Below are 23,098 nucleotides of genomic sequence, written 5' to 3' on the forward strand. Positions count from 1 at the left end.
TAACTCACTCTCTGGTCCCCATCACACTGTCACACCGGATTTCCTCTCTGTGCCCCACACCTCCCACCCCGCAGCTGCTGCGCACTTCGGAGGACGTGGCCAAGATGCAGGAAGAGCTGGAGATTATGCGCCCCTTGCTGGAGGAGGCTGCCAAGGAGACCACGCTCACCATGGAGCAGATCAAGGTTGGGAGTGCTCCTGGCCCCCTCCCTGACGGCTGACCGTGTCTGAGGATGCTCGGCACCCCCATGCAGCCACAAGATCCCTAGCTGCCCGGCCTCACAGGTTGCTTAGCCTCTTGGTGCCCAGTTCCCTCGTTCAGTCATGTGTTCATTCAACAAATGCTTGCTCAGAACCTATTCTATGCCAAGCGCTGCACTGGGCAGAGGATATGGTGATGAGCAAGACAGACAAATCCAAACCCAATAATCACAACACGGACTGAGCAGCAGGGCAGCCACAGGTAGCGGTGCAGAGTCTGCCTGAGTCTCCCTCTAAGATCCTCTGAGTCTACAAGAGGGCCCACATTTGAGGGCCGGTCGTCACAGCAGCCTCCGGAGGTTTGCATATTCACGATGGCAGCTTTCTGGCAGAAGCAATCATGTCCTGCTCTACAAAGGCAGTGGTATTGAAAATTTTTCCAGCAGATGGAAAGAAAGTGACTTGTGGGAGGAGAGTGCCTTTCTCTGTTCTGCATGGAGGTGCCCTGTGGGTTTAGGGGGTCCTGCCCATGGGGTAGTTATGCTCAAGCATGTAAAGCCCTGAGCCCCATGCCAGGCCCATGATGAGCACTCAGGATTGGAAGGAGTTCCTAGCACTCCCAGGTCTCCGTGGGCTGTCACAGCCGAGATGGTCCTTAGAGAATGGGGCATCCCAACCCTCATTTCCTTCCACCTGGGGAGACTGAGACACAGAGAGGAGAAAGGGGAGGAGGGCACACCTGTCCCTGACACGGGCCATCCCTGGGCCCTCCCTACTTCTGGTCCCTAGGTGGACACAACCATTGCTGAGGAGTCCCGGAATTCAGTGCAAGCAGAGGAGATCAAGGCCAATGAGAAGGCCAGGAAGGCACAAGGTATTGCTGACGATGCCCAGAAGGATCTGGATGAGGCTCTGCCCACCCTGGATGCAGCCCTGGCCAGTTTGCGCAACCTCAACAAGAATGATGTGACGGAGGTGGGTGGCTAGGCACCTCCCAGGCTTTTCTTGACATCCCTCCCTGGAGCCCTCTTGGGTCCTGGCCCCTAGGCCCTCCCTCTACACATCCCTTGAGGGTCATATGTCAAGAGATGAGGGCAGAACTAGGGCTTGAATCCAGCTGCCTGCCCTTACCTCCTTGTATCAGCCCCCAGGGCCCGGGCAGGTGCATGAGGAGGGCTTTGGGCCTTGAGAAATGAGCGTACAGGACCTCGTGGCCAGGCCTGGGTATATGGGGGAGCAGTAGTTGCCATAGGCTAAGGCAGACCTTGGGGGATCCCCGGGTGTGCCCTTGGTCTGTAGTGGTAGGGACTTGGCTGGTGGGGCCCACCCTGTCTGGTGGCTGTCCCTGCCTGGAGGTACCGTACCACTCCGTGATGGACCTCCCCCTTCCCCACTCTTGGCCTGGCCCACAGGTGCGTGCCATGCAGCGGCCACCCCCAGGTGTGAAGCTGGTCATAGAAGCTGTGTGCATCATGAAGGGCATCAAGCCCAAGAAGGTCCCTGGAGAGAAGCCTGGCTCCAAGGTGGATGACTACTGGGAGCCAGGCAAGGGGCTGCTGCAAGACCCCGGCCGCTTCCTGGAGAGCCTCCTCAAGTTTGACAAGGTGAGTGTGCCAGGCACCCAGCCAGCTGGGAGTGAGTGAGGGCAGGACCCAGCTGGGCAGAGAAGTGAGGAGAGGAACCGGCCCCCTCCCCGCCACCAGCGCTGGGGCCTCCATCCTATCTCACTCTGCCTGCAACACACACAGCCCTGTGGCCACAGAGCTGATGGGACCAGATCCTGGCACAGAGGAGCTCTCCAGCTGGTGGGGGAAACAGACGGACCGACCAACAGATGGGTGTTGAGGAAATCAGGACCTGGGAAGGCTCCTATGCCCATAGGACATCACCCACAGTCACTCCAAGGCTCCGCAGCCTGGAGATTCTCTCTCCTGCTCTTTTTTTCCTGAAACCCCCATGGCGCTGGCCAAGACCTTCCCTGGCTGCTCAATCATCGCCTCTCCCTCAGCCTTAACACCTGAGGTTTAGTGCCTGTCTGTCTCTGGATTTCTCTGCCTTCCTGTCTATCTGGGGTTCTCAGTATCCATGGGCATGCTCTCTCATGGGGCTGCTTAGGGTTAGGTCAGCCTGGAGCCTGCAGCCCTCTTGGAGGGCCCCTTTCCAGCCCAGAAATTAGTCCCACGCGGGCCGCTCCCCCCCTCCCCCACCATGTGTCAGTGTTGGAGCCCTGGGCACGTCCCAGACTGCACTGGGAGGGCAGAGGCAATGGCCCATCTCAGTGACAGCTGGACTCTATGGGCTTCCCCATCCCTCTAACTGAGCCCAAATCAGGAGGCTCATGGCCAGCACTCAGGTTCCCCTGGTCCCAAGCTCTGACCTCTGGGAGCTCATGAACAGTACAGATTCCTGGGCTCATCCTGAATTACAGAGCTGGATTCTCCCAGGGTAGGACAAGTGCTCCAAGAGTATGGTGAGCTCTTGGGGTAGGGATTATTACATTTGAACGTGAGCCAGGTTGGGCATCAGAACCACTCACTCGTCTCCACATCAGCCAAGAAGGAGCCCTTGTCTCTAAATGGGTTTTAAATGGGGCCTGCATATTATCAGGTCTTCATTTTTAAAATTTTTAATATTTATTTATTTATTTAGGCTGCGCCGGGTCTTAGTTGCGGCACGCGGGACCTTCGTTGCGGCATGCGGGATCTTTTTAGTTGTGGCGTGTGGACTTCTTAGTTGCGGCATGCATGCGGGATCTGATTCCCTGACCAGGGATTAAACCCGGGCCCCCTGCATTGGGAGCGCGGAGTCTTACCCTCTGGACCACCAGGGAAGTCCCTGTATTATCAGATCTTGAGGTTGTGTCATTTCTTGAGAAAGAAAAATCTCTGATCATGTTATTTGAAATCTTAGAATACAGAAGATCCTCTTCTGGCCAGCTTTTGTGGGTTGTGTCTATTCCCTAGGGAGGACACCTGTACTGAGGCCTACACGGGGCATAGTGGCAGGAGCAGGATGCCCCTCAGCCCTGCAGAGCCTTCTCTGTCCTCCCTGGGAAGCAGCCCCCTGAGCCCATGGTTCCCATCCCCAGGACAACATTGGGGAGGCGGTGATCAAAGCCATCCAGCCATACATCGACAATGAAGAGTTCCAGCCGGCCGCCATCGCCAAGGTGTCCAAGGCCTGCACCTCCATCTGCCAGTGGGTGCGCGCCATGCACAAGTACCACTTCGTGGCCAAGGCCGTGGAGCCCAAGCGGGTGAGGGCTGGGTAGACCTAGGGGGCAGGGGAGAGGGCGTGGGCTCCTCTGGGCACCAGGAAAGCTGGTCCTGCGCCCTCTGCCCGCAGCAAGCCCTGCGGGAGGCCCAGGACGACCTGGAGGTGACACAGAGGATCCTGGAGGAGGCGAAGCAGCGCCTGCACAAGGTGGAGGATGGCATTGCCATGATGCAGGCCAAGTACCGAGACTGCATTGCCAAGAAGGAGGAACTGGAGCTGAAGTGTGAGCAGTGCGAGCAGCGGCTGGGCCGCGCCGACAAGGTGTGAGGGCCTGTGGTGTGGCCTGCCCCCGACAGGCTGGAAGGGCCCGGGTGGTAGGGGGGGGTCCCAGGGTGGCTGTCCACACCCCCCACACCGGCCACCTCGGGGACTGCGCCAGGCAGGGACACCCAGGCCCCTGGCCCAGCCTCCCAGAACCCACCCCATGGGCTGTCCTTGCAGCTCATCAACGGGCTGTCGGACGAGAGGGTGCGCTGGCAGGATACGGTGGAGAACCTGGAACACACGCTCGACAACATCTTCGGGGACGTGCTGGTGGCTGCAGGCTTTGTAGCCTATCTGGGCCCCTTCACGGTAAGGAACCCCCAGCCCTGCCTTGAGGCCTCACCTCCATGAGGGGTGGCCTGAGGGGCGGCTCTTCTCTCACTCATTCAACAAGCACTTCTCAGGCGCCCCGTCTGAGCCAGGTGCTGTTCCAGGCACTGGGGATATGGCAGCTCACAAAACAGCCAGAAAACCTGCTCCGGTGGGGCTGGCCTTCTAGAGGGAAGTGTGAGTTCACACTGCCGTGCTTGCTGTGTGCCTCTCATTCAATCCTCACAGCTGCCCTGATGGGTGGGCATTGTTCTTATGCTGGTTCCACAGATAAGGGGCTGAGGATTGTGGAGGCCAAGGATGTTCCCCAAAGTGGGGCTAGAGCTCAGGCCTCTGTCTCCATGTCTGAGCTCTGACCTCTGCACAACTGCTGAGCGTTGGGGTGCAGGGGGAAGTGGGAGGGCATCGCGGCTGTCTCAGTGGGGTGGCCCTGAGCCTGGCATCTCCCCAGGGCCAGTACCGCACGGTGCTCTACGACAGCTGGGTCAAGCAGCTCACGACTCACCATGTCCCACACACCTCCGAGCCCACGCTAATCGGGACTCTGGGGAACCCCGTGAAGATCCGCTCGTGGCAGGTGCCCACCCTGGGGGGCTGGAGCAACTGGGCTGGGCCTGCAGTGTGGTCGGGCTGGGCCAGGAGCCTCCTGCCTCCCTCCCACCTTCTTTCCTGGGTCTGCTTAGAGATGCGTCTCCTGAGCCCGCCCGGGGCCAGTCAGAGGCTGGTGGGTAGGAGAGGAGAAAGCCGAGCGAGTGGTACAGATGCTGGCTAACTGTGGGCAGAGAGGTCAAGGGGTGCTTATGAGAGTGGGGGTGGGGTGGGAGAGCAGTGTCCAGAGTGAGGGTTACGAGATCGTGTCCGAGCTAGACCCTGGAGGACAGGTAGAGTTGGCGCAAGGAGAGAACCAAGAGGCTCAGGCAGAGGCTAAGCGTGAACACAGTCCGGGAGGGCTGATGGGCTTTACTGGCTCCGTGAAGATGGTCTGACTGAACAAGGACTCAACAGGCATGAGGAACGACTGGCCCAGCGAAGGAGGGTGTCGGAGCCAGCCAATAGGAGGGAGACCAGTCCTGGGGGCTGAGACCTCAGGACTGCCCTTCACCCTCAAGAGGGTGCAGTAAGGAGAAGGGAAACACAGCCAAAGCACAAGGTTGGGAGTGGCTGATGTCCCAGCTGAGCCTGCTGTGTGAGACCCCCGACCCAGCCCGGTCCCCCACAGGTTGCTGGCCTCCCCAACGACACACTGTCAGTGGAGAATGGGGTCATCAACCAGTTCTCCCAGCGCTGGACCCACTTCATTGACCCTCAGAGCCAGGCTAACAAATGGATCAAGAACATGGTGAGCCTACCCACCGGGTGCCACCACCCCACCCAGCGGGGCTTAGCAGGTGTAGGGGGAGTAGCTGAGCCTCAGGCTGGTTCTCAGCTCCCGCGGCCCCCACCCGCCCCCTGTGCCCACAGGAGAAGGACAGCGGGCTGGACGTGTTCAAGCTGAGCGACCGCGACTTCCTGCGCAGCATGGAGAATGCCATCCGCTTTGGCAAGCCCTGCCTTCTAGAGAACGTGGGCGAGGAGCTGGATCCCGCCCTGGAGCCCGTGCTGCTCAAGCAGGTGGGCCTGCAGCAGTGGGGGTGGGGGCGGCCCCCTTCCCCTGCCTCACTGGTGAAGCCCAAGCCACAGCGCTTGCCCATCCCACCTGCCACAGACATACAAGCAGCAGGGGAACAAGGTGCTGAAGCTGGGAGACACGGTGATCCCCTACCACGAGGACTTCAGGATGTACATCACCACCAAGCTGCCCAACCCACACTACACGCCCGAGATCTCCACCAAGCTCACCCTCATCAACTTCACCCTGTCTCCCAGGTAAGCCCTTGGTCCCTGGGACCCCCAGCATCAGCTCTGCCTCATCCTGCCTGGCCGCCTCCTCCCACCCCCAGGCAGAGACTCAGTGGGTTTCCCCCTGAGGCCCCGCCAGCTTCCTCCCAGGCACTCTGCATTTCAGGTCTTTCTAGCCCCTCCACGAACTCCCTTTACTTGCCACTGTTTCCACCTGAGAAACCCCACCCTCAGATCATCCTGATCCCTGGTCAGGAACCCCTCCCCCAGCCTGCCTGGCCAGCACTAGCCCCACCTCATCCGGATACCCTTTCCCCACAGCCCTTGCTGAGCCCTTGTGTACTCACCCCTAGAGCTGTCCTGGAGCCCTGTGGGGGGCATACTCTGGCTCCCTGCACCCAAGCCATTTCCTGCCCTTGCTGCCCTAAGCCCAGGCACTATAGCTTTTGCTGACCACCCACAGAGAGTGCTAAGGCCTCCATGCCAGTGGCCACTATGAACCTCTCCACAGACAAGGGGGTGAAAACATCCTTAAGTCCTGTCCCTCCCCATCACCCCCAGCCCCCTCCTGCTGAGAGGGAGTTTTTCAGACCCCAGCAACTCACATGTTCAACTGCCTGGCCCCTGCTGGGATTCCAAGCTGCCACCTGAGGTCTCGCTGAGAACTGGTCACTTTGAAGCCAGGCTCTGCCTTAGCCCTGCAGCCTGAGACAGAGGCCAGGCCTCCCAGGCTGACACCAACAGGGATGCTAGGCTCTTTGGAGCCCCAGGAGCACAGGTACATAGGTCAGCAGGCTCAAGGCTGGCCCCCAGGGCCCACCAGGTGTCACAGACATAATGTCCCCTACCCCTGGCAGTGGCCTAGAGGACCAGCTGCTGGGCCAGGTAGTGGCTGAGGAGCGGCCTGACCTTGAGGAAGCCAAGAACCAGCTGATTGTCAATAATGCCAAGATGCGCCAGGAGCTGAAGGACATTGAAGACCAGATCCTGTACCGGCTCAGCTCCTCTGAGGGCAACCCTGTGGATGACGTGGAGCTCATCAAGGTGCTGGAGGCTTCCAAGTTGAAGGCTGCTGAGATCCAGGTCAGCAACTGCCGGCCCACCCCTGCCTGCCTCTCCCCACCTGCCCCAGGCCTGCCCCCTATCGCCACCCACCTCTGCCTGGTGCCCTTTGACAACCTACCTGGGCCTGACCAGCACCCCCTGTACTGCACCCCCAGGCCAAGGTCAGGATTGCAGAGCAGACAGAGAAGGACATTGACCTCACGCGCATGGAGTACATTCCCGTGGCCGTCCGCACCCAGATCCTCTTCTTCTGCATGTCTGACTTGGCCAACGTGGACCCCATGTACCAGTACTCCCTCGAGTGGTTTCTCAACATCTTCCTCTCAGGCATCGCCAACTCAGAGAGGGCAGGTAGCCCTGGCACAGATGCACATGTTGACATAAACACCAGGCTCTACCCTGGCACAGGTGTGACACACCTGGATGCATTTCCACAGCGGGCACACACACGTAGACTCACACCCATGTCCACTCATACACATCCTCGTCAGGCTTACACTACGTAAGAACACACGCCCCTCCTACCCTCCTCGGAGCAAATGCCCCAAGCGGGTGCCCAGACTGCCCCTTTGGCTACTGGGGAGATGGGCTGGGCTGGGCCCCAGGGATCTTGCTTCCCTCCCTTCTCCCTGCACTGCCATCACCCCTCTGCCCTGCAGACAACCTAAAGAAGCGCATCGCCAACATCAACCGCTACCTGACCTACAACCTCTACAGCAATGTCTGCCGCAGCCTCTTCGAGAAGCACAAGCTGATGTTCGCCTTCCTATTGTGTGCCCGCATCATGATGAACCAGGGCAAGATTGACCAGGTGCGTGATGGAGGGGCGGCCAGGTCCTTTCTTGAAAACAGCCAGGAGGCTCTGGGTTAACTATGGCCCAGCAGCTCCTGTGCACATGTCTTCTCAGAGCCTTGAGAGTGCTGGTGAGCACAGACAGTCCTGAGCCTCCCGGCTCATGGTCTCATGAGCCCCAGGTATTTCCTGGTGCGTTGGAAAGCACTGAAAGTCACAGCCACCACTGCTTGAGCCTTCACTGTGTGCCGGGTGCTGGGATCACAGCTACCCTCTGACCTACCCCCACAAAACCCCTGGGAAGCAGAGTTCTGATTCTTCCTACTTTCCAAGTGAGGAAACAGAGGCTCAGAGGTCAAATCCTTTGCCTAAGGTCACACAGCCAGGGAAAGCGAAAGAGGTGACACTAACCCAGACCTGTGCAACTGCCACCCCTAAGGGGAACTCCATTTCTCTGGCTGAGGATGGTAGGGGAGGCACTGCTAGGTGGGGCGCTGGAGACAGGCCTCAGGGCCTGGGCAGTAGCCTCCCCTGTCCCTTGCCAGAGCGAGTGGCGCTACCTCCTGTCTGGGGGCTCTGTCCCTGTCATGAGTGAGAACCCTGCCCCGGACTGGCTGTCAGACCGGGCCTGGCGAGACATCCTGGCACTCTCCAACCTGCCGGCCTTCTCCTCCTTCGCCCTTGACTTCACGAAGCATCTGTCGGAATTCCAGGCCATCTTTGATAGCCCTGAGCCCCACCGGTGAGCTGGGACCCGGGGCACAGCAGGGTGGGCACATCCAGGGGCTGAGACCCAGGAACAGGCTTGCCCTGGAGCCTTCTCTGAGGGGCCACACAGGGTTGCCCTGCAGCTGTGACTACATCTCTTCCATGCCCCCGGCCATGTACCCCTGGACACCCCATTCTCCCCTGCTGTCCAGCAAGCAGAGACCCTGTGGCCAGTGCCCTCCCACAGGTTGGCTCTCAGGGGGACGTGGGCACTGTTGCAGGGAGCCCTTGCCTGGCATCTGGGACCAGTACCTGGACCAGTTCCAGAAGCTGCTGGTCCTCCGCTGCCTACGTGGGGACAAGGTTACCAATGCCATGCAGGACTTCGTGGCCACCAACCTGGAGCCACGCTTCATTGAGCCCCAGGCAAGTGCTGTCAGCCAGCACCTGGGCTAATCCCCACCCTGGGTCCCAGGATCCTAGCTGTACCTGGACAGACCACTTTGCAGCCTTGGTCAGGCCAGGACCCCTAACCACCCCAAAAAGCTCTGAGAGGTTCCAGGTCCCACCAGGAAGCCCCTCTGGGACTACTCTGGGGGCCCCAGGACCCCCCTACCTTGCCCTGGTCGCCTGTCCCTGAGGAGAAGCTCTAGGTGGCCCCAGCATCTCTCCCTGCCCTGCAGACAGCCAATCTGTCATTGGTGTTCAAAGACTCCAACTCCACCACGCCCCTCATCTTTGTGCTATCGCCTGGCACTGACCCGGCTGCCGACCTCTACAAGTTTGCCGAAGAAATGAAGTTCTCCAAGAAGCTCTCTGCCATCTCCCTGGGCCAGGGCCAGGTAAGGGCGAGGGGGTGGGGGAGAAGGGAGCTGGTGGGCTGGGCCAGCTGGTCCCCCACCACTCAGCACTCCTGTCCCCACAGGGCCCTCGGGCGGAAGCCATGATGCGCAGCTCCATAGAGAGGGGCAAGTGGGTCTTCTTTCAGAACTGCCACCTGGCACCGAGCTGGATGCCAGTCCTGGAGCGCCTCATTGAGCACATCAATCCCGACAAGGTACACCAAGGGAATACAGTACATCCATCCAGGACTGACAAGGCTAAATGAGATCGTCCCACAGAGCACTCAGCCCAGCCACCAGCACACAGTGGGTGCTCAGGAAGTGACATATGTAACACGTATCAACTAGATTAATCTTCCCAGTGGCCCCCTCAAGTAACTGCTACCAGTGACTAGCCCAAGGCCACCCAGCACAGACGGGTGACCCTGGAACTTGCTGAAGCCCATGTTCTTTACCAGTGGTCCCTGCAGCCTGGTCTGGCCCAGCCCAACCCAGGGGTGGAGTCAGGCTGAGGGTGGCTCAAGGTCCTTGGGTAGGAAGGAGCCTGGTGTTGGGGCAGCCACCAGGTACGGGTCTCAATGCTCACGTGGAGCGTGGCCACCAGGTGCACCGGGACTTCCGCCTGTGGCTCACCAGCCTGCCCAGCAACAAGTTCCCAGTGTCCATCCTACAGAATGGCTCCAAGGTGACCATTGAGCCGCCACGCGGGGTCAAGGCCAACCTGCTCAAGTCTTACAGCAGCCTCAGCGATGACTTCCTCAACTCCTGTCACAAGGTGAGACACACTTGGCACATGCACTCCCAACCTGCCCCAACTCCATCACCACCCTTCACACCCCTCCGCCCCGCCCCCACCTCTGGCAGGTGATGGAGTTCAAGTCCTTGCTGCTGTCTCTGTGTTTGTTCCATGGGAATGCCCTGGAGCGTCGTAAGTTTGGGCCCCTGGGCTTCAACATACCCTACGAGTTCACGGACGGGGACCTACGCATCTGCATCAGCCAGCTCAAGATGTTCCTGGACGAGTATGACCACATCCCCTACAAGGTGGGCTGGGGATGGGCTGAGGGCGGGGAGCTGGGCGCCTGTGGGGGCCTGACCTACCCACCCCGTAGGTCCTCAAGTACACGGCAGGGGAGATCAACTACGGGGGCCGCGTCACTGACGACTGGGACCGCCGCTGCGTCATGAACATCCTGGAGGACTTCTACAGCCCCGCTGTGCTCTTCCCCGAGCACAGCTACAGTGCCTCGGGCGTCTACCACCAGATCCAACCCACCTACGACCTCAACGTGAGCACACACCGGGGCTATGCTTTAGGCAGCCTGCCAGGCTGGGGTCCTGGGGTGCCGTGAACACCTGGGTGCTGGAAGACTTGGCCCCAACCGGCCAGTAGTTCCTTTTCATTGATTGATCCATCCCACAAAGATAGCCCTGGAGCTCAGGTTCTGTGGGCAGAGGCCAACTCCCGCCTCTCAGCCCCTGCCCGAGAGGACTTTGTGAGGCTGGGAGGGGCCGGGCGGCTCCTCTGAGGCTGCCAGGTGAGGCGGTGAGGTGGGAAGCAGCCCAGACCACAGTCAGAGAGGGCTCCCTGAGGAAATGATGCTTCAGCTAAGATGTGTGAGGAGCAGGCAGGTGCTGGGTGGAGCACCCCAGAGTGTGGGTCAACAGTGTAAAGGGCCTGTGGCAGGAGGGGCTGTGACAGGTTTGAGCAGCTGAATGAAGAAGCAGGGAGCTAGGCAGCAGGGAGAAGTGGGCTAGGAGGGAGCAGAGGCCATGGAGTCCTGAGGGTAAGAGGGACATGCGTAAAGCTTGCGACCAGGGGAGACGAGTAGTGGATGTGCTCAGTTGGAGGGCTGTCCCGCAGGCTGGAGGTAGAGCAGGGCAGGGGCTTCAGTCGCAGCGCTCCTACCCTCCAGGGCTACCTCTCCTACATCAAGAGCCTTCCACTCAACGACATGCCTGAGATCTTTGGCCTGCATGACAATGCCAATATCACCTGTGCCCAGAATGAGACCTACACCCTGCTTGGCACCATTGTCCAGCTGCAACCCAAATCATCCTCTGCAGGCGGCCAGCACCGGGAGGAGGTTAGTGGCAGCAGGGGAAAGGGCCCAGTGGTTGAGCAGGACCAGTCTCCTATCCACCATCATGCCTGTTCCCCTGTGGGAAGGAACTCTGTGCATATAGAATTCTTTGCGCCCACAGATAGTGGAGGATGTGGCCCAGAACATTCTGCTCAAGGTGCCTGAGCCCATCAGCTTGCAGCGGGTGATGACCAAGTACCCTGTGCTGTATGAGGAGTCAATGAACACGGTGCTAGTACAGGAGGTCACTCGGTAATCCCCTGCCACCCCCAGCCCTGAGTCAGCAGGCCACTGGGCTGTAGAGTAATGACAGTAAAAGCTACACCAAGTGCTATAAACCCATTCTCTAACTCAGCCATATTTTTATTCCATTTTACAGATGAGTAAACCAAGGCCCAAAAAGGTTACATGACTTGTCTAAGGTCATACATTTACTAACAGCCAGAGCTGGAACTGGTACTCAGGCCACTCGACCCCACTCTATGCTCTTAGCCCCTATGTTCTGCCATTGGTTTTTTGTCTACTGCCTACAACTGGGGAGTGCGGATATGGCCACACGGCCCCAGACCACTGCCTTCCTCCTTGCCACTGCCTCCATAGGTACAACCGGCTGCTGCAAGTGATCACACAGACGCTGAGAGACCTGCTCACAGCACTCAAAGGGCTGGTGGTGATGTCCTTGCAGCTGGAGCTGATGGCTGCCAGCCTATACAACAACACTGTGCCCGAGCTCTGGAATGCCAAGGCCTACCCATCACTCAAGCCACTGTCCTTATGGGTCATGGACCTGCTGCAGCGCCTGGACTTCCTGCAGACCTGGATCTCCAAGGGCATCCCAGCCGTCTTCTGGATCAGCGGCTTCTTCTTCCCCCAGGCTTTCCTGACGGGCACCCTGCAAAACTATGCCCGCAAGTCTATCATCTCCATCGACACCATCTCCTTCGATTTCAAGGTCTGGACTCAGCCAGGGCCAGGTCAGGTGACAGGCTGGGGTGTGGCCCAGGTAGGAGGAGCACGGAGGCCACAGCTGGCTGGCGGAATCAGGGGAGCCCCTGAGAGGGGGTTGGGGGACAGGGAGAGCCAGAAGAGACCATAAGCCCCAGGGAAATCCCTAGGGGCAGAGCACAGACTGTAGGCTACCAGCTGAAACAGCAGGTGAAGGGGGGAGGCAGGCAGAGCCCTCAGGAGGGAGCTTGTGCATCCTGACCCAAATCCTAACCGAGATTCTGGGTGGTTATATGTGAGGGGGCATCTGTGTGCCCGACCACAGGTGATGCGCCAGTCGGTATCAGAGCTCAAGACAAGACCCAAAGAGGGGTGCTTCATCCATGGACTGTTCCTGGAAGGTGCCCGATGGGACCCTCTGGCCTTCCAGCTGGCTGAGTCTCGGCCCAAGGAGCTATACACAGAGATGGCCGTTATCTGGCTCCTGCCAATGCCCAACCGCAAGGTCCAGAACCAGGACTTCTACCTGTGCCCCATCTACAAGACACTGACCCGTGCTGGTATGGGGCCCAGGGTGGGGAGCCTACACCACAGGTGGGGGCCCAGGGTTGGGCCAGTTAGGCTGAGCCAGGTTAGCTGAACAGGATGGCTGACAGAGGTCAGTCAGCACTCACTCCTGAGACTGACTGGGCCAGGACAGAGCTGGGCCAGTAGTAGGCAAGGTGATGCCCAGGGGCTGGGCCCAGTCTGTGGGGAGTGGCCCCTGAGCTCACCATCCTCTTGCTTCCCTTAGCAGACCCACCTTGGGTCCTGGGAGGCCCAGCCTGCCAATGGAGGTTCAGAGGGGGTAACTGAGGCCTGGAGAGGTGGGGTGGGCCTGGGCTGGGTCCACAGGGAATGAGCAGGGGCGTCAACTCTCCCATTCCCATCCTCAATTGTCAGTGCAGTAACTTAGGGCAGGCCTGAGCCTTGGCCACACTCCCCAGACAGGCTTCCTCTTGGGTCAGGTCCCCTTCCTTGTCCCAAGCTCAGTTTGCCAAGTCCACTGCCTTTCTTTATACCCTGTTCCTGCCCTAGCTGAAGCAGACAACTTAACCTTCCCCCTTCTTGCCTGCTCTAGGAACACTATCAACCACAGGCCACTCCACAAACTACGTCATTGCTGTGGAGATCCCCACCGACCAGCCCCAGCGACACTGGGTAAAGCGTGGTGTGGCCCTCATCTGTGCCCTGGACTACTAGACCCAGACAGAAGGGCTGGGGCCATTAAAGCTGCATTTCCTAAACAGTCCAGCTGAGCCTTAGCTGCTTACACCAGGCCCCCTCTGTAGAACCCACTGCCAGGGAAACGGTGCGGGTGAGAGGCTACAGGGGCCTCAAGAGAAAATGTGGTTAGCAGGGGGAAGAGTGGCACAGTTGGCAGCTTTTACCTGCAACAAGGGAAGAGAGGTGAGCCTTGCAAGGTCCCAGGGCCCCTCCAGGGACTACACACCAGGCAGGACTAGAGACAGAGGTGCCACCTCCACTGAGTCCCAACACCTCTCCAGGTTGCAAAGCTGTCAGATCTGGTGAAAGCCATGGCCCTCTCCTCCCACACTACACCTTGCACACAACTCCTCAGGTTCCACAGCCCACCCGAAGCCCCTCCTCAGTTCAGACCCTAAGTCCCAGGCCTAGGGTCCCAAGAACCTCTGCCCCAGAAGGCTGAATGCCCGAGAATGCACTCCCCTTACCTCTTTGGTCACACACAGGGTGCTGGGCCCAGGTCTGGTTAGGTCCTCACTCCCACCACAGCCCTGGCCTACAAACCTCAGGCCAGCAAGTACAGGAGGGCTAATTTTTTAGGAGAGTTTTATTCATTCATTAGTCCAATATTTACAGGGGCCAGAGGGGTCGGGCTATGCTTAGCGCAGAGGCAGCTGGCCCCCACCCTGGTCACTATGTACACATAAGGGGCCCGCCTGGATCACCTTCAAAGCCACCTAGAAGAGGCCATGGGGCTGTTTGGGGCCTGAGCTCCAGAGGCAGTGCTGGGCCCATCAGCCATTGGCATCAGGCCCTCTGGGAACATGGGGCTCCAACTGGTTGTCTTGGTCCTATTGTCCCCCACCCTGAGTGCCTTGCAGAAGCTGAGAAAGCTGGCATGGCAGGGAGAGCTGAGTGGTGCCAGCTTCCTGCAAGCAGCCCTGTCTCTGCTGTCTCTAAGAAGAGGGAGACGTGGTAATACTGAGGGGCGGGCAGAGGCTCCTCTGAGCCCAGGAGCCCAAAGCAGGCCCCTTGCCAGGGCCACAACACTGAAGACAAAGAGCCCAGGGCCTTGCCACAGAGAGCAGTCTTACCAAGCCTGGCCAAAGCCAGGCCACCAAACAGCTCAAACACTCCTCTCTGCTCAGGCCATGGGACCCAAGCAGGCTGCTCACCCTGCCCCCGCTGGAATACCCCACTCCCAGTCTAGCCCAGCAGCCAGGTCCCTGAGTTTGGAGCTCTCCCAGGAGGAACGGAGAGCAGACCTGGCTTTCTCGCAACAGGGACAACTGGGGCCAGAGCAGCAGGGCCCCCAGCTGTGACCCTGCAGGAGTGACCCCGGCCCTCCAGGATGACAGCTGTTAGGAGAGAACTCAGAGTCAGGAAGCTGACTATGTCAACACAGTGGTGGCAAGATGGGTTAGAGCCCAGAAAAATAGACGTCTCTGTAGGTAAAATATATATTCTGCTGCCCAGGCAGAAAGGCCAGGTCCTGCCACTCCACAGCCGGCTGTGGAGGAAGCTGCAGCACCTCCCTGTGCCCCAGCTCCTGCTTCCAGAGCATGACGGGGCAGCCCTGCCCTGGCAGGCACTGGGGTACCGTGCAGAGAATCCTGGCCTGGCTCCTATTCCCAGGGTCTGGGCTCTCTGACTGGAACTATTCGGTAATACTGGGAAGAGGGAGAGTGGGGCAGGGGAGGGCCCTGGTGAGGGCCATGTGGCAAGAGTGAGCGGCAGGGTCAGGGCCAGCAGTCCTCACTGGCGCTTGGCCTTGTAGGGGCGTGAGCGTTTCCGCCGGTCAGGCTTCCGCTGCTTGTGGAGTCGGCCAATGCTGACCCCCTGGCGCCGCCGCACCGAGATGTTCTGCTCCACCAGGTTGGCCAGCATGCCTGTGGAGAGGCGCAGGCCCTTGAGCGGGTGGCTGGATGCCCAGCAGCCACTCGCTCAACGGGCCACAGCCTCCGGTCAGAAGCTGAGGGTCTCTCGGCCCTCCCTGAGACTACAGTCTGCTCAAGCCCCAGCAGAGGCCTGAAGGAGGGGGCCTGAGGGCCAGGGCTCTGAGCAGGGCATGCCAGGTAAGGTGCAGCAGCGAGACCCCTCACCTTCCTGAGCCAGCATGGAGATGAAGGTGCAGATGAACTCATCGTAGTTGTGTGTTCTTCTCTGGTCGTCGATCTGTGGGAGAGAAGAGTGAGGACATGAGGACGCTGCAGCCATCTCCCCAGAGCAGCCACCAGCTGACCCCAGCAGGTCGCACCTCTGGGAAGACAGGTGGGCAGAGGACCAGGCAGCTGGAGAGAGGGCCCACCTTGAACTTCTTCCTCTTCTCCACCTCTTCCTTGAGGCAGGCCTCGTAGTTTGCAATCTCAGCCTCCACGCACTTCAGCAGTGCCAGCAGCTCCTGCCAAAACCCAACAATTGCACCCGTGGTGCAGGGGCTGGCCAGCACCAAAGCCCCACTACCAGCAGGCAGCTAGAGGCAAGGACGAGCAGCCAGAGTCCCGGGAGCCTACTGAGGCCCCAGCCACCACCCAACCCAGACAGGCTTCCTGGCACCTGGCTTCAGCCACCACCCTTCACACCAAAATACCAACTAGGAACCCAGCACCCGGGCAGCAGTGCCCTAGGCCCTTCCCTTGTCAGTATTAGAAGAGAAAGCTGCAGAGGGGCTCACCTTGGGTGAGTACTTCTCCCCGCTCAAGGGCTCACTAGGCCTGACCAGCCCAGGCTTCTCTCTGCTATCCACAGCCTCCACCACCTCTTTCTCCTCTGGGCTACCAGACCCCTGGCTGCCTTGGCTCGGTCTGATGGAAGGTGAGGAACCCTTCCCACTCTCTGGGAAGAGAAGGCACGAGAAGACCCATCAGAGTGCAGGACACGTGGTGGTCACTTGGCCACCTCCCTCCTCAGTACGCCACTGGGAGGCCAGTGAGCCAGCCCAAGGCCCACCTGTCAGTGCCAGAGGACTCAGCACACCGTCCTCAGCCAGGTGCAGCAGGCCCGTGCTGATGACAGGACCCAGGTCGCGTACAGCACGATTGTAGCGTATGCAGTCAACACGCAGCAGGCTGTCGTCCTCTCCAAAAAGCACCTTGGAGATGTGGGAGGTGACGGGGCTAGAGGGCCGCGTGGGGTTGGCCGAGCGGATAGGCGAGCGTAGTGGCGAATTGAAAGCGCTGCCGATCTCAGAGGCTGTGTCAGTGCTCTCATTGCTGGGGGTGGGCGAGGGCTGTGAGTGCGTGGGCACTGCCACAGCTGGACTCCCGGCCCCGCTGCTCGTCTTGATGGACAGAGGAATTGAGAGGTCTTTCTGGGACTCTTTGAGCTTCTCGGCCAAGACGTTGATGGTGTTGGGCTGCAGCACCGACAGCTGCCCATCCCCAGAGCCACTCAATGGCCCTGGTTTCCCCGGCCCCTTTCGCTTATACCTGTGGGGCCCAAGGAAAGGTAAGCCAAGGGAATGGGCCAGGTGACCACGTTCAGCAACGCCCAGAATGACCTGAACACATCTTGGCCTCCAGGGACTGACCCTGAAGCTCCAGCAGCCTGACCTGGCCATGCCAAGGCTGGCACACTGAGCTTCGACAGCTGCAGCCAGGTGTCCTCAAAGGACACCTCCTCTATTCCAGCTGTCTCACTTCTGGCCTTTTGCCAATGCCAGTTCTTCCAGCAAAGATATCCCCCACCCCATCTCCCAAGGCCTAGACAAAAGGCCTTGATGTCTGGTTAAATGTGCACGGCCCTCGCCCAAGCCCTCCAAAAATTTCTTGGGACCTGGAGTCGGCCCCTTCACGTCAGCCTCCCCGGGGCCCTGCACTCAGCAGGCATTCAGCATTATCTGCTGAAGGGCATTTTCTGGGCTGGAAGATTCAAGATAGGATCTGCAGCACTCAGCCTCCAGCCTTACAGAGCTGGGGCTAACCTGATGGCGGAGTTGGTGTTCTGCACGTCATCCTCCTCGTCATCCTCGTAGTCGTCCTCGTCATCTGAGTACTGCTGGGGTGGGCGGACTGGAACTCGGCTGCGGCCCACACCTGCTGCCAGGTCTTCCTCCTCCTGGGGCAGAGACCCAGGGCGGCCATGAGCCAGGCTGGACACAGCAGCCACAGCCAGGAAGCCAACATGGCTCTCCGGGTTCAGTCCACTGACTCCCTCCAGGTGCTCCAGAGCCCACCCACACTACCTGCCTACATAGGGCTTCTAAGAGAAACAGAGTGCCCTGAAACACCTGCATTTATTTTGCCAGTAGAACCCAACCCACAGAGCTGAATCCAACCCCATGCCCTAAACATTTAGCCCCACAGCCAGAGACTGAGTTTAAAGTCAGAGGAGCTCTCTCTGCCTCCCTCAACCCCTGCCATCATAGGGGCTTCTGAGAATCAGACAGAGGAACGTGGTTACCTAGGCCCCGACAGAAGGCAAACACCAATGAATCACCTGAGGAAAGTGCCTGTTGCAACCTCTCAAAAGAATCCTGGAGGGAATCCTCCCAGCTTACCTGCATGGGGGACTTGGCATAGTTGTGATTGTCCAGAAAGGCTGGCAGCCGCTGGACGATAGGAGTGGGGTTTGGGGGAACCCCATTGATGCTGCTCCCTGGAGGCTTCACCACCAGCTTGGGTTTGCTGGGAGGGCTGTGGGTCGGGGCTTGTGGGCACGAACCAGCCACCTCCTCCACACCATCTGAGAGGGCAAGGGGCATGGGCAGGACTTTCAGCCAGACCCTCAAGAAAAGCTGTCCTCAGCCCACCGTCTCCCCAGTCCTGGGGCACAGTACTGCTCCCCTTCCCTTCTCAGAGAAGAACAGCAGAGACAGCTGATGGGTGGAGTCAGCAAGCTCTAAGTCATGGGGCCACAGTGAGAAAGGAAAAGGATGAGATGAAAAAAAGGAGGCAGAAAGAAAAAAACTTCTAGAGAGGCTAGAAAGGGAATATACATTAAGGAGAAGGCTTTGGGGACTGTGGTAATGGCAGCCCTTTCCAGGTGCCTTTGTTTAGGGAGGGACTGCTCTTCCTCCATGTTCCGAGGGGAGAGGGCTGTAGGTACCAGGCTTCAGACCTCCTGCAGGAGCCTCTGAACCACTGCCCAAGTGCCTCCACAGAAAAAGACTTGCTCTGCTTGGGGTGGCTCTGAGGCCCATGAGAGGCTCCAATACCTGTGTGGGTGCCCTCAGAGGCCGCTGGGGCCCTGCTTGCTTCCAGGGCCAGAGGGGACTTGCTGCTGACTGCTTTGGTCTCTTCAGGCAACTGTGACTCTTGAGACTTGTGGGTCTGAATCAGCTCTGGCTGCGTTACCCTAATCAGCTGAAATCAAAATCCAAGGTGCGGAGGAGTGAAGGCAGACCCTAGCTTCTACCTTGGACAGCTAAGGGTCTTGGCTCTACTCACTCACTTAAAGGGAAATAACAACAGTCAAACCTCCTTTCAGAGGCTATTCTCCCCCTCCCCATGCCAAGTCCCATCACCTTTCCCACAAAGGGAGCAAAGGAAAGGAGTGGTTAATTGAAGCCCAGATCCACAATACAGAGTAATGTAGGAATCAGACACCGATGACCCAGTGGAGGGAAGGAGTGGGTGGCTGGGCTAGGCAGGGCCTGGGCAGGAGGGGTACCCACCTGCTGCAGGGCCTCCAGTACTGTCTGACGGTTCACCTTCAGAACGTGCAGCCTGGCCTCATACTTGATCCTGCGGTCGGGCACCACCGCCATCAGGTTGAAGCGGATGTCATGGTAGGGCTCCCTGCAGTCACAGCCGTGGCCGTGAGAGCAGCTCTCACCCTGGCCCCGCCATCAGGTTGAGGCAGATCTCCTGGCAGGGCTCCCTGAAGTCACACCTGCAGCCACAGGTACAGGCCCCACCCCAACAGGCGGGCAGTAGCTGGCCATGCACACCAGGCACCTGAGCTGGTGCCTTCCAACAAGCTGCCTGAGGGGCCTGTCAGGAAGTGAGCCAGCACACGTGGGCCACCCGGGGCTCCACCAGGGCCTGCCCCTCCCCAGGCTATCCTGAAGCAGGCCACACGCAGCCTGAGTGGGAAATAGGGCAAAGAGTTGGGAGCACAAGATCTAATCCTGATCTTGCCAGATTCATCACGTGGCCTTGCACAAGCCATCTGGCCTCTCTCTGCCTTGGTTCCCTCTTCTGTGTCCCTCCCAATGGGGGCACAGCTCCAGAAGTTAGGGCAGGCTCAGGGCCCTTACCCTGCAGTGGCGAGGCCGATACGCTCCATGATGACCCTCCGGGCCTTGTCTGTCCACTCCTCATCCTCCCCCCAAGGCCCTGGGGAAACCAAGACAAGGAGTCAGTAGGTAGGAAGCCCGGAGCTCGGGCAGGCCAGGAGTTGGAAGGATGATGGAGAGAAGGTGACCCAGAGAATCAGGGGCTAGTTGGACAATGCAGTACAGGGTGCCATCCTGCCAGAACCACGTCTTCAAGACACCCCCGCCACGCCCCACCACTGGGTCCCAAGTGCTTGAGGACCTTGAGCCCCACCTCCTTAGGAGGTAAGCAGAGAAATCCAATGGGCCCCCAGCTCAGAGTGCCTACCATGGTCAATGGGGTAAACCTTCAGCCCATCCAGCTCAAAAAGCCGGCCTGTGATAGGCACATAGCTGACAAAGTGGAATGCCTCCATGGTCCGCACAGCACTAAGGCCATTCTGCTTCTCGGGGAGATGGCGTGGCTCAGGCCTGCGGAAGGACACAGTCAGTGCCCAGAATGGTACAACCCCCTTCCTTGCCCCCACCCCCATCAGTTCCCACAGCTCCCACACACCTGGCATGGCTATTATGTGCCTTGGCCAACTCTGGAGCATTGCCAATCGCATATCCTTTGCTCTAGAGGGAAGAAAATAAGGCCACATCAGAGCAACTTCTCAGGCAGGCCTCGGGTGGGAAACAGAGCTCAGGAGAGCAGGCCTGGGGGCATTCCAGGAACTTGAAGAAGCACAGGTGGCCTCTCCTGAAGGCCTAGTGGGGGCAGAAAAGAGCTCTGGAGCCCCCAAAAGATGGGCTGTACTGGCCTTGCACAGTAATCAGTGGACACTGGAGAACAACATTGCCTGATAAAGTCCTAATAAGGTGTCACTTAAGGAACGTTCCTCTCTTCCCTAGGTCTATCTCCTTTTCTGACAATTGGGCCTTAAAAAAAAGTTGACTTACACAATTAATTTACAGGTCAAATATAATGTAAATATCATTTGAAAAAGCCTCATAGTGCCAAATGCCGTGTAGTGGCATTATCAGTCGTAGATCTGGTGGTCACATCTGCCTAGTCAGCTGTCAGGATTAAGGCACTGTGGCCTACCTCAGGGCTGAAGCCTTTGGTGAAGTCCTTCATGCGACTCAGGGTGGGCCCCAGGTCCACATTGCTGCAGTTCAGGAGCACGCTCAGCAGGGCATGAGTGGCACAAGAGTTGGGGATCAGCTGTGAAACAAAGAACAGTCACCCATCCACAGCATCCCTCACCCCAAGCCCATACTCATCAGGAATGGGGACTCAGAGAGGGACAGTCATGTCTGGACAATCCTCATCAACTCCCCTCATCTTTACCCAACATTTGTTCACTCAACTATGTACCCATCAGGAGTCTGGGGACATGGAGAATGGACTCAGACATCACCCTGCTCTAAAGAGACTCCCTTTTTTAGTGAATAAGAGCTCAGTTCCTTCTGCCTTTCCCCACTTCCACTTTCCAAGCGAAGAAAACGGCAGCATCCCACCCTCCAGAAAGAACACAGAGCCCAGCAGACCTGGTGGGCAAAGAACATGTTATTCACAATATCATCATCAATCACAGATGTATCATCCACCAAGGTAGAGACCTTGCGACGGGATCGGCGCTCTTCGATCCATTTGAACAGGAAGATGAATCCATACACGGGGCTGGGGAAAGTAAGGGACAGAGCTAGACCAGTCAAGTGGGGGTAGGCAATCTGCATTCCCTTTCCTCTCCCCTATTCCTTTGCACTGTGTTACCACTCAGGTGCCCTTCCTGTGATCCCACCTCTCCCTTGGCTTCTTCCCAACGCTGCCCAAAGTGGCCCTGCGCCCTCGCACCCCAGAAGCCCACTGCAGGCAGAGTCAAGCATCAGCCTCTGGCTGTGATGCTCCAGGAGTCACCCAGTATCCTTATGAAGTCTATGGTTCTGGGATAAGAAAAGCTGGAACGATGGCTCAGGACCGGGTAGGAACAGAAGGTAAGGCGAGAACAATAAATGTGATGAGGAATTTAAACACTAATTCTCACTTGTGAAGCCCAGGGCCTGGGCCCCAGTGCAATCAGGGAAGTTAATGAACACCCATATCAGTCTGTTCTTTCCTGAAGGGAAAGAAGCAGACTTCTCCGTTTAGTCACTGTAGCAGTTCCTCCACACCTCTATTCTGTAGGACCACCAAGACAAGACCCTGACCTTGGTCACCCAGGAGAGTCCTTGTCAGATGCCACAAACCAACCAATCAATATGAGACCCCTGTATGGGGATTAAAACCACTGGCACATGGGCACAGTAAAGCAGTCATTAATAAATTACAGCTGCACAAAAGGCACAGTGTGACCCGAGTCAAGAGCAGGGGGTTTCTGGCTGGAAGGCCCCAGAAAGCAGATGAATTTAATCCAAGAGATGGTTAGAATTTGTATTGAGGGGAAGAGGCTACCACATAAAGGGAAGTGTTGAGGGAAAACTGGGAGAAACAAAAGCACAGCACCAGCTTCATCAGGAAGGCACCCAAAGAGGAGGGATGCTTCCTTATACGAGATTTTACAATTTGGAGCCTCTGATACTTCCTCCCTTGAGGAGCACTCTCTCCCGGGTCCCTCCCTAGCCCTCGGGGTGTAAGGGGCGACCGAAGCCACGCCGCGTGCCAAGCCACTCACCCCTGGCATTTGCTCTGAAGGTCATAGATCTCCTCCACCTGCACCCCTTTGACACCTGCGATCAGGTAAGGAAAGAAGTCGGGAAGGGTAGCCTCTGGCTGTGGAGCGAGGGCCCAGGAGTGGGCCCCCACAGCCTGGTTCCGGCGCGTAGGAGAGGCTCTTACCGAAATCTTCCACCAGGAGGGTGAAGAGGCCTGGGTGGGGCGACAAGAGGAGCGGGTAGTGGTCAGAAAGGCGCGTCTCGGACCCACCCGGCCTTCCCAGCTCCGGGCCTGCCCGGTCCCCTCCTCACCAGGGTCGCTCTCCAGCTCCAGCCAGCCCTTATTCATCTTCCCGCGGGGCAGCCCCTCAGCGCCATGTCCAGGCCCTCCCGACCCACCGCCGCCCCCCGCCGGGAGCCCCCGCCGCCCCCGGGGCCCCTAGCCCCACACACAGACAACGGGCCCCGCGCGTCACCCGCCCGCGCCGGCGGCACTACGTCACCTCTGCGCGACGATCGCCGCCCCGCCTCTGGCCTCGTCTTCTGCAGTTTCGACTCCAGACGCCGGCGAACTCGCGCGGGAGTGCAGGGCGAGAGGTCGGGGCGGAGCTAGAGCGCCGGTGGCGCGAGAAGGGGCGGGGCAGGCGCGCGG

General features: G+C 58.8%; 2 protein-coding genes across 5 annotated transcripts in view; one reads left to right on the forward strand and one right to left on the reverse strand.

Annotated features, from left to right (window-relative positions):
• Window positions 1-13,638, forward strand: part of DNAH1 (dynein axonemal heavy chain 1) — a 79,115-nt gene extending 65,477 nt beyond the window's left edge. The window contains exons 54-78 of the mRNA XM_073811190.1: window positions 75-185; window positions 991-1,176; window positions 1,614-1,805; window positions 3,290-3,457; window positions 3,547-3,738; window positions 3,919-4,050; window positions 4,523-4,648; window positions 5,291-5,410; window positions 5,533-5,682; window positions 5,777-5,937; window positions 6,768-6,993; window positions 7,131-7,326; window positions 7,635-7,786; window positions 8,314-8,510; window positions 8,758-8,906; window positions 9,164-9,318; window positions 9,402-9,533; window positions 9,923-10,093; window positions 10,183-10,362; window positions 10,431-10,607; window positions 11,235-11,405; window positions 11,524-11,654; window positions 12,003-12,354; window positions 12,673-12,907; window positions 13,468-13,638. Of these exons, the coding sequence (XP_073667291.1) occupies window positions 75-185; window positions 991-1,176; window positions 1,614-1,805; window positions 3,290-3,457; window positions 3,547-3,738; window positions 3,919-4,050; window positions 4,523-4,648; window positions 5,291-5,410; window positions 5,533-5,682; window positions 5,777-5,937; window positions 6,768-6,993; window positions 7,131-7,326; window positions 7,635-7,786; window positions 8,314-8,510; window positions 8,758-8,906; window positions 9,164-9,318; window positions 9,402-9,533; window positions 9,923-10,093; window positions 10,183-10,362; window positions 10,431-10,607; window positions 11,235-11,405; window positions 11,524-11,654; window positions 12,003-12,354; window positions 12,673-12,907; window positions 13,468-13,589 (4,284 nt within the window). The 3' untranslated portion in view covers window positions 13,590-13,638. The remainder of the gene's footprint in view (window positions 1-74; window positions 186-990; window positions 1,177-1,613; window positions 1,806-3,289; window positions 3,458-3,546; window positions 3,739-3,918; window positions 4,051-4,522; window positions 4,649-5,290; window positions 5,411-5,532; window positions 5,683-5,776; window positions 5,938-6,767; window positions 6,994-7,130; window positions 7,327-7,634; window positions 7,787-8,313; window positions 8,511-8,757; window positions 8,907-9,163; window positions 9,319-9,401; window positions 9,534-9,922; window positions 10,094-10,182; window positions 10,363-10,430; window positions 10,608-11,234; window positions 11,406-11,523; window positions 11,655-12,002; window positions 12,355-12,672; window positions 12,908-13,467) is intronic.
• Window positions 13,639-14,181: 543 nt separating this feature from the next.
• Window positions 14,182-22,884, reverse strand: BAP1 (BRCA1 associated deubiquitinase 1). 4 transcript variants are annotated; one of them, XM_033865100.2, is made up of 17 exons: window positions 22,759-22,884; window positions 22,631-22,660; window positions 22,467-22,521; window positions 21,415-21,475; window positions 20,897-21,016; window positions 20,366-20,427; window positions 20,138-20,280; window positions 19,792-19,870; window positions 19,207-19,330; window positions 18,748-18,895; window positions 18,091-18,275; window positions 17,515-17,648; window positions 16,542-17,020; window positions 16,267-16,427; window positions 15,850-15,993; window positions 15,695-15,767; window positions 14,182-15,481 (listed from the first exon to the last, which is right to left on the reverse strand). In XM_033865100.2, exons 1-17 carry the CDS (start codon window positions 22,793-22,795, stop codon window positions 15,348-15,350), a joined length of 2,169 nt encoding a protein of 722 aa, XP_033720991.1. In that variant the 5' UTR covers window positions 22,796-22,884; the 3' UTR covers window positions 14,182-15,347. The 4 variants fall into 4 exon arrangements, with proteins under 4 accessions (XP_033720991.1, XP_033720989.1, XP_033720990.1 ...); XM_033865098.2 differs by having other exon boundaries at window positions 21,343-21,475; XM_033865099.2 differs by having other exon boundaries at window positions 15,901-15,993; window positions 21,343-21,475; window positions 22,759-22,883.
• Window positions 22,885-23,098: the final 214 nt, after the last annotated feature.

This window comes from Tursiops truncatus, chromosome 10 (genome assembly GCF_011762595.2).
Source record: "Tursiops truncatus isolate mTurTru1 chromosome 10, mTurTru1.mat.Y, whole genome shotgun sequence".
Classification (NCBI taxonomy): Eukaryota; Metazoa; Chordata; class Mammalia; order Artiodactyla; family Delphinidae; genus Tursiops; species Tursiops truncatus.